The sequence below is a fragment of the Myotis nattereri genome (genome assembly GCF_964212035.1).
Source record: "Myotis nattereri genome assembly, chromosome: 6".
NCBI lineage: Eukaryota > Metazoa > Chordata > Mammalia > Chiroptera > Vespertilionidae > Myotis > Myotis nattereri.
The window spans coordinates 9,975,579-9,985,481 of NC_138081.1; the positions used below are offsets into that span (position 1 = coordinate 9,975,579).

Below are 9,903 nucleotides of genomic sequence, written 5' to 3' on the forward strand. Positions count from 1 at the left end.
AATTAACTTCTCCTTCACATAACTTACTTTCTCTTTTGGAGTCTGAGCATGTGGTTTTCAAGGCTCGAACACCATCAATAACAGCTTCCATGTCCGAGCCCAAGGTGACTGCTCCAGCTCCTGCCATCATGTCTGTATCCAGCCAGGGCAAGGGGGGAGGGAAGACACGAAGGAGAGCATGCCGTTCCTTTCAGGAGCACAGCCCAGCAGTGGCACACGCCACGTCTGCTCAGACTCCGCTGGCCAGAGCGCAGCCAGGCAGCCACCCCCGGCTGCAGAGAGGCGGGGGAAGGTGGGCTCTAGCTGAGCGACCAGGTGCCAGCACGTGGGGCCTTGCTATTAAAATGAACGGAGGAGAGTGGGTTGATGGAAACCTTGCAGTACCTGCCGCCATAGATAAAACTGAAACATTTGCACACAATTGTACTTACTCTTAATACAAAAGCACGGGCTTTCTCTCTTTTAGTCTACTCCATTCAATTTCTTGTTCATTTTCTAAATATTGGTCTTGACCTACTAAACTGACTTCGTCATACTCGACGGGATTACAACCCTCCTGTGAGACACACTTTCCCAGAGCAAAGGGCAAACGCGTCCTCAGCACAGCCAGTGGTTAGCCTCCTGGCGGCTGTTGCCCTTGCACTGCGGGGGCCCCCCTGAACTCCCCCTTCCTGGACACACCACGGTGTTGCCCCCCAACTTGCTGTTCCCTCCGCCTGGAATGCCTTCTGCAATCCCCTCCCCCCCCCCCCCCACACACACACCTCTCCCACCCAAACTATTGGTCTGGCAAACCATCTTCATTGTTCAAAGCCCAGCTTGTGTGTCCCCTCATCTAATAGTTGATCCACTCCTTGTTACCGCCCCCTCCACCCCATCCCAATTAATGTTCTTAGTGATCAGCTTCCCCGCCTCCTCTGTGAGCCCCTCCAGGGCAGGACGCAGGTCTCACTCATCTTGGATCACCAGGCCCTTTGTCAAGGCCCAGCACAGAGTCCAGGTCCAATGCTCACTTTCCGAGTTGACCAGATAGACGACTTCTTTCGGAGGAGGGGAAGCCGACCCCATCCTCTTAGCAGGAGTCACTTCTACCTCTGCTTTGCTCTCCTAATGCTTTCCTTGTGCCTCAGATTAACTGAGGGGCCCTGGAGCCAGGCTGCCTGGGTTCAAGTTCCGGCACTGCCACTTCATGTGTGACTCTAGCAAAGAGATTCAACTTTCCCAGGCCTCACCTTCCTCATCTGTAAAATAGGGAAAACAATACACTTTATCTCACAGAGAATTAGTTCATGCATTTGGAGCAATACCTAGTAAACACTCCATCAGCATTAGTTATTAGGGGCTATCTCTACAGCTCCATTAGCCTGTTAGCACGGGAGGGAAGTTTTACATCTCCCTCGGTGCGTTTTGTACAGGCCTTGCTTATCGTAGCGCTCCATACATGTTGACTTAATTGGCAAGCCACATCCAGTATCGTTTCCATATCTGGCTAGCCTGTGGGAATTGTAATAAAGAGCAGGTCAATGAACGCCTAGCCAAGTGTAACCAGACTCAGGGAAAGACAGCCAAAAGGAACCACGCCTGCCACATCGACTCAGATTCTCTGAGCAATTCACCATCATGGCAGACAAAGAAACATGCAGACTTGCTTATCAAGGCTGCCAACACTTCTCTCACCAAGTTAGAACTACCTGAGGTAGCAAGCAAGGGGAGATATTTGTTGTTGTTGTTGTTTTTAAATATTTTTATTGATTTCAGGAGAGGACGGGAGAGATAGAAATATCAATGATGAGAGAGAATCATTGACCGGTTGCCTCCTGCACACCTCCTACTGGGGATGTGCCCGCAACCAAGGTACATGCCCTTGACCAGAATCGAACCCGGGACCCTTCAGTCGCAGGCCGATGCTCAATCCACTGAGCCAAACCAGCTAGGGTGGGAGGGGAGATGTTTTGTTATGAATAGGGAGTTGGCTGGGCCCTGGGAAACAGAGGTAGGATTAGATGGCTGCCTCTCTGTTTAACGGTGGGGTCTCTGAAACATGAGAGCTAGGGGACCCAAACCCCATATCTATGAGAACCAGCTACAGGAAACCAGAGGCCACCCCAGGTATCTGAGGCAGAACGGGACCGAATCTAAGGAATTGGTGCAGGCCTCTAAGAATGACTCCTACATGATGCCAAAGACCTTGCCTGCCAGGCTGCTGCCACTGCCCCCCTCAGGAAGCTGGGGATCAGGGGCTCACCTTTGGAATTGTTGATTCCCAGAAAACACCACATAGCCACCCAGGGGTTGGGAAACTATGACCTTGTTGGCCAGCTGCAGCCAGTGCAGGAAGATGGCCTCTGCCTCACTTCTGCTGTCCCAGATTCACACCCACACCCAGCCTCGCAGGACCATAGCTGCAAGGGATTTGGGCACATTTGGTTTTAGCTTTCCACTCTGATGCAGAGGTAGATACATTAGGGGGTTGTAAGAGATGCTGGACCCATCGACCCACCCCATGCCCTCACTCACCCCGTGCTCCAGTCACTGGCTTTCTGACTGCTCTTTGCACACAACAAACTCGTTCCCACTGCTTGGAACTTTGCATTTCCTGCTCCCTCTGCCTGGAATGCCCTTCCCTCAGATCTTTGCAGTCCTCTTAAGCATCACCTCCCTGAGAGACATCCCTCATCGGAAGGCCTCCGAGAGGCCTGGGTCCTGGGCCTGCTCCTGAAACAGTCAATCACAAGAGTCTGGAATGATTAGGAGTGGCTAAGTCTCACTATCTGAGCTAAACCTACATTGTATCCCCTTGTTTCCTTTTCTCTTTTGCACCTATCATTAGCTGAGGTTATGATATATACTTACATGTTCACTTGCTTATTACTTGTCTGCCCTGTGGAGAATGTAAGTGTCACAAGAGCAGGAACTGTATCCGTTTTCTTCACCCCTGTAGCTCCAACATCCAGAACAGGGCCTGACGTACAGCATGTGCTCAATAAACACTTGTTGAACAAACCACTGAGAAATAGAGATAACACCACCCTTTGGACTTACCTCTGTTACTTCATTTATTATATAACACTAGAGGCCTGGTGCATGAGATTCGTGCACTCGAGGGGGAGGGTCTCTCAGCCCGGCCTGCATCCTCTCGCAGTCCAGGAGCCGTTGGGGGATGTCCGACTGACTGTAAGCTGGCAGTTGAACATCCTTAGTGCTGCCGCGGAGGCGGGAGCTGCGCTTGCCAGCCCTGAGCCCGGCTTCTGGCTGAGCAGCGCTCCACCTGTGGGAGCACACTGACCACCAGGGGGCAGCTCCTGCGTTGAGCGCATGCCCCCTGGTGGTCAATGCACATTATAGCGACCGGTCATTCTGCTGTTCAGTTGATTTGCATATTAGCCTTTTATTATATAGGATTGTAATCACTCCCCCACAAACCTCCTTCTTGATTCAAGGCCAAGACCACATCCTTTTTTTAAATTTTAATTTTTTAAGATATTTTTATTGATTTCAGAAAGAAAGGGAGAGGGAGAGAGGAACATCAATGATGAGAGAGAATCATTGATTGGCTGCCTCCTACATGCCTCCTACTGGGGATTGAACCCACAACCCAGGAACATGCCCTGACCAGGAATTGAACTGTGACCTCCTGGTTCATAGGTTGATGCTCAACCACTGACCCATGCCAGCCAGGCCACATCCTGGTTTTTATTTTTGCCTCACTTATTAGCATACTAATCAGCAAATAGTTGACAAACCACACATTTTGATAAATATAGGAATGAAGGCATGAATGCACGTGTTTGGGAAGCATAGGTGTGTTTCGGGATTTCAGAGGAGGGAGAGGAAGATGATTATTGTATAAACACAATCAAATGCTAAATAAAATCATCTCAAACTGGCCAGAAAATGCAAGATCCTTGGCTGGGGGTGGTGGGCCGGTGGGTGGGCCGAGGTCAGGTGCTGGCAGCAGGCTCAGCCTGAGCAGAGGAAGGTGCAGAAGCTGAGAAACTCTGAGAAGGAGCTGCCAAGTGTCTGTCTGCAGAATTGATAGGGTCTCTAGTTGACGGGGCACTTTTTTAAAAAAAATTTATTTCAGAGAGGAAGGGAGAGGAAGAGAGAGATAGAAACATCAATGATGAGAGAGAATCAACGATGAGCTGCCTTGTGCACACCCCCCACTGGGAACCAACCCACTACCTGGGCATTTGCCCTTCACAGGAATCGAACCCAGGACCTTTCGGTCTGCAGGCCGATGTTCTATCCACTGAGCCAAACCAGGTAGGGTGCCTGGGCACTTCTTACAAGTACTTCCTCCCAATCCCTCTGAAAGGCACCCTCTAATATCTGTTTGGAAAGGAAGAGGGCCTCAAGTCCCATTCTCCAGTTCATTCATAAACTACATCTTGTCAGTGTCACGCTGCTGGGGCGAGAGAAGCACCAAACATCCCCTTTTATAAGACGCACTCTAGTGCTGCCCCTCAGGGAATCTATTTCTGAAGGGAAAGGCAGCCCTGGTAGGAGGCAAAAGGAGATTTGATAAAAATGTTGACCTTTTAATATCTTTAATATATGTTATTTCTGATAATCATCAAATAATTGCTTAACTCAGCCTTTTACATGTACACAGACATGCAAGCACACACATACACAAAAACACACAAACACAATGTACGCAAATAGAAACATCGATATACACGAATAAACACACACAGTCATGTGCACACACACTCACACATAAAGCCCTTGTCTAGGAAACAAAATGAGTAGTCAGAGGGCATTTGCAAAGCCTATTCCCCAGGGAAGACGATCATAAACCACTGATGGAAAAGACACTTAAGCATTTAAACAAGTTTCTGTTTACTGGCAGCTGGTGAGGAAGAGGCAGGAGGAAGGAAGCTGGGAGGTTGCACAAGCAGCTGCCACGGGAAGGCCGTCTGGCCGGCCAGGAGTCGGCCTGCTGCCGCCGCCGCCGCAGCCACGACCAGCCACAGGCTCTCCGGGGCCTCGGGCAACCGCTTGCTGGGTGGGCACAGTGGGGAAAAAGGAGCCAGGCCTCAGTCCATCGGTACAGACCAATAGTCAGGCCAGACCAAAGCAAGGAAAAAGAGGGCTTCGAAGGCCAAGAATAGTAGCAATCGACGGATGGGGGAGTTCTGGGGAAAGGAAGAGGGAACATGGAATAAAACGGACAAACATTTGTTTTGAAACCAGTGGGAGAGAGAGGTCCACTCGGAATGAAGTGTCCCCTGCGGGACTTGCTGCCAGAAGGCCGGGAGCCCCAGGGGGTAGCAGTGAGGTGCCTCCTGCCGCAGCCGTGGGAAAGGGGGACCCGCTTCTTGACACCGCCGTCCCCTGAACTGGGCCCCTCCCTTCACCCTGAGGTGGCGATGACAGCTAAGAGCTCACAGCGTGGCTATCCCAGGGGCTCCCACCTCTCCATTTCCTCCCTTCCCTCCCGGGCTAACTCACTCTCTCTCCTAGGACCCAGCCTACAGGTGTCCTCCTCCAGGAGACTTCCCTGACTGCTCACCGCCAAGAGCGGAGACTTGTTCTGCAGCCCAGCACCCCGCACACTGGGTGGAAATGGCCCGAGTGACCCAGCGCCGCAGTCGGCTGGGCGCCCTGGGTATGTGGCTGTGTCCTGCTCTGCAGGGGATTCCACCTTCCTAGCTCAGGGCCTGCAAACCTAGCGAGGCGAGGGGGGCTGAGAGCTGGGGCTGCACAGCGCGGTGACTGCCCTCCGAGATGCCCTCCAGGGGCACCTGCGCTCTCCTACAGGCTTGTCTTAGGCATGGGTAGGTGGGGCTGGGCGGTGAGGTGTTCCTGTGTCGGCAGCTGATGCCAGGGAAAGGGACTGGGAAGGAGTGCAGGGACAAGAACGCTGAAGTCAGGCCCCAGGGCATTTTCCCAGGCTCCAGAAATGAGTGAGAGGAAAAGGGAGCAGGAAGTGGGGGGGGGGGGCAACTAAAGAGCAGCAGGAATTTGCCTCCCACTGTAACCACTATTTGGAAAACAAGGCACAACGGGCCGTTCGCTTCTGCTGAGGGTTTGTGTCCATTCCTTCCACGAGTATTTGTTGAGCACCTGCTACGTGCTGGGTGTTGTTCCAGGTGCTGGGGAAGCAGCAGTGAAGAGACATGGTGCCCCCTGGCCGGGGAGCGCGGAGGGTTAGAGCGTTGTCCTGCTACGCCAAGGTTGTGGGTTCCATCCCTGGCCCGGGCACATATAAGAAGCAACCAGTGAATGTATCAATAAGTGGAACAACTAATCAATGTTTTCCTCTCCCTTCCTCCCCTCTCTCTAACATCAATATATAAAAACTAAAAAGAGAAATATGGGGCTTATATTTGGGGGGGGGATGGGATGGGGTGGGGAATAAGTCAGGTGACAGTCCCTGTTATGAAAAAGTAAAGCAGAATCAGTGGCCTAGAGAAGGATGAGGTGGGAAGGGCTGCTTCATATAGGTTGGTGGGAAGGCCTCTCTGATGACTTTTGAGCAGGCGTCTGAAAGGAGCAACAGAGGGAGCCAGTGGTCACCCAGAGTAAGTACACTCCAGGCTAAAGGATGTGCAAAGGCCCTGAGGCTGGGGTGTGCTGGGTGTGTAAGAGGAACTGCAAGGAAGTCAGTGTGGCTGGAGCAGAGGGCAGGAGGACAGAGTGGCTAGAAAGGAGAGTGGAGGGATGACAGGGAACTGGACCACGTAGCACGCCATGGCCCACACTCAGAGTTGTTACTGCCAGGGCGGTGGAGAGCTCTGGATGGACATGGCAGCACAGTAGAGGAGACGTGAGCTGACAGGGTTTTCAGCGGGACCCCTGCGGCCGTTGGGTGGAGAACTGACGTAGAGGGAACAAGGGTGTGCTGGGGAGACCAGCAGGCACGCTGCTGCTGCCAGAGCCTGGGTGGAAGATGGTGTTGGCCTGGGCTTGGGTGGCGGCAGCGAGGCTGTGGGAGGTGGTGGGTCTGGATCTGCACTGCAGGTGAAGCTGATAGGTTTGTTGGGGTCCAGCCACATCCCGGGGGAGGTGATGAGCGTGCAGGGACCGTTGGAAATCGTGTTAAAGGGGCCGCTTCAGCAAGGAAGCAATTGGATCAAGTGCACAGTTCAGGGGAGAGGCCCAGCTGCAGGTACCAGCTGGGGCTTCTCACAGGGGCCTGGGCAAGGGCTGGAAGTGGCCGAGACAGAGGAGAGAAGGGGCCCAGGGACTGAGCCCGGACACTGCCATGTTTGGAGGTCAGGGAGATGCGGAGGGGCCTGCGAAGGGGAGGGAGCACAAAGGCAGCCCTGGTCTCCATAGGCCAAGAGGGGAAAGTGTTTGCGAAACAGGGAGGGATCCGCGGGCAGCAGCCACGAAGAGGTCCCGTGAGAAAAGGGGAGCACGGGACCTGGGATTGGCAGGTGGGGATCACCTTACAAGAGCAGTGTGAGCGGAGGGAAGGGGGTTCTAGGCCGAACGGGAGGCCAGGAAGTGGAGGCAGATGCAAACAACTTTGGAGCAGAATGGTGTGCAGGGGCACCAGCCTTGTTTCTGAGTCGTCAGCTGTTCTGCATCAGGCAGCTCGTAGCTCTGCTCTCCCTCTGCCTGGTCTCTGCACAGGTCTCCCGTCTCCCAACCTCCCACCGCCTCCCCGGGGGGACCAGCAAGTTACAATCAGTCAGGGCACAGCTTGTGAAACTGGGGACGAACCCATAGGATTAGCCCTCAGCCCTCAGCCTGAGGCTCCCTAAATCCCAGGATCTGGCCACCCCACAAACAGCACCCAGCAAAAGCTTACTGCTGACTGCCATCTGGTGGTCATGTTGGGAACTGGCCAGCTCTCACAGGCGATGGGAGGAACTGAGCGAAGTGTTACAATGGCACCCAGCGCTCGGTGAAAGTGGGCTACTACCATTTGGCCCATGGTTCGGGGGCGTGTGGTTAAAACAGTGTCCCTTGACTTCACTCCCAATATTTGTTGAAGGAAAAGGAAATATCCTAAAAGGAGGTAGCCCCTTTTAAATCTTGGTAAAAGTTAAGAGTGCTTCAGGGAACCAAATAGGACACTCGTGTACGAAGTCAGAGGATCTAGATTCAAATCCTGCTTTTGCTGCTGTGTGACCTTGGTCACATCATTGAAGCGTCTTGGGTCTGTTTCATCAACCGTAACCTGGAAACATTAGGGTTAAAACTACGCAAGGTGGTGAATGGAAGGAGAGCTCTCAGGAAAAGATGCTCTTCGTTAGTTCATGGAAGTGACACCCCAGCTTCCAATGCTTTAAAATAACGGTTCTCAACTGGGGGATATCTGGCAATGGGATATTTTTGTTGTCACAAAGGTGGGGGGATCTAGTGGCATCTCGTGGGCAGAACATCCTACAATGCATAGGACAGCCCTTTGCCAGACAGAAGTCGTAGTGCTTCACCTGAGAAATTCTGGAGCTTTCTAAAAGGGGGTTGGGGGGCTCCTGCTATGCTGCAAGCCAACATGAGGAGCTGTTTTCTGAAAAGTCCGAGGGAAGCAGATGCTGACGCTGAAAGGGGTTCTCTCAATGGCCACCGGCAGGAGTGAGGCGAAGCCCCGTGTTACTGTGCTCGCCAACGCGGTAGCTACGAGCCAGCCACATGTGGCCACTGAAATCAAAATGAAATAAAATGCTGAAAATCCTGGTTGTAACAGCCACAGCCCCAGTGCTCAGCAGCCACATGTAGCTAGTGGACAGACAGAGACAGAACATGTCTAGCAGCACAGCAAGTTCTAGCGGACAGCGCTGCTCTCAGAGGCCTCGGCAGGACCAGGCCTCGGGGGGCCAGCCACAGAGAAAAACTGGAGACAGAGGACACGCAGAGAGAAGGGGCCCCGCGAGGCAGCGGCACGCACTGAGCAAGCACACAGGCAGGATGCAATTTAATGCTAAAACAAGTCACAAACACATACACTATCACTGACCTCTGCCACCCACCCCCCGCCCCCAAGAATCACTCTTAAATGCGTAAAACTCAAGAACCCCCCAAAGGCAAACAGAATCAACAGGAAGCGGGCAGGGATGGGGACTCCGTTGGTGGGGAGCACTGGCCCTCTCTCCCTGGCACCGTTCAGTTTAACTTGCGGTACATCATCCCCGGCCCGACGGGGGACCACGAGTCGAGGGTAGTGATGGAGGAGAGCCTGCGGCGGCTTATCTTGCTGAAACTCTTGGGGTCCCGATAAAGGATGTAGGTGTGCTTGAGAATGAAGGGCAGGCAGAAGAAGTGCAGGAGCATGCGGGAGATCTGGAAGACCACGTGCACGTAGCCCAGCTCCTTGAACTGCTCTTTGATGATTCCGTTGAGGAGAAGGACCGTGGAGAAGTTGGTGATCTCGTAGGTGACGATCCAGAGGGCGTAGCACAGCAGCCCCTGGTAGACGTTCAGGTGGATGCAGTAGATGAGGAAGGCGCTGACGAGGACGGTGATGGTGGATAGGCTGATGCAGATGTTCTTTTTGTTGGTCAAGACCCAAGTGGCTACCACAGACCCGTTCGTGTAGACGCTAAACTTGTCCTCGAAGCCGATAAACGTACACTCGTTCAAGTCAAAGATGAGGAACTGAATGGTGCTGAGGATGGAGAAGATGCCCACCAAAACGGAGAACGTCTTGTCATTCATTTTATACTTGTTTTGCCAGAATCTCTCCTGCAGGGGAAAAAGTAAAATCATGGAGATACACAACAATATGGCAGAGCCAGCCCTAAACCAATTCCCCAAACCACTAGGGATAAATGCGGGTGCTCAGAGTAGTGATGGTATGTGGACTGGCCGTGGGCTGGAGGGGCACAGGGGTGTGGTCCTTGCTCTGACCTACAGCTGTAGGTGACCACATCACCGGGCAAGGGGGCATCGCTGGCCTGGGATACTCCCCAGGGAGCTCCCAGCCCTGCTCCCAGCTCCTGTGTC

General features: G+C 53.1%; 1 protein-coding gene across 1 annotated transcript; it reads right to left on the bottom strand.

The window, feature by feature from the left end:
- Positions 1-9,063: 9,063 nt before the first annotated feature.
- TMEM217B (transmembrane protein 217B) lies at positions 9,064-9,615 on the bottom strand (the record flags this gene model as incomplete). The annotated part of the gene is made up of 1 exon (XM_081094681.1): positions 9,064-9,615. One exon carries the CDS (start codon positions 9,613-9,615, stop codon positions 9,064-9,066), a length of 552 nt encoding a protein of 183 aa, XP_080950807.1.
- Positions 9,616-9,903: the final 288 nt, after the last annotated feature.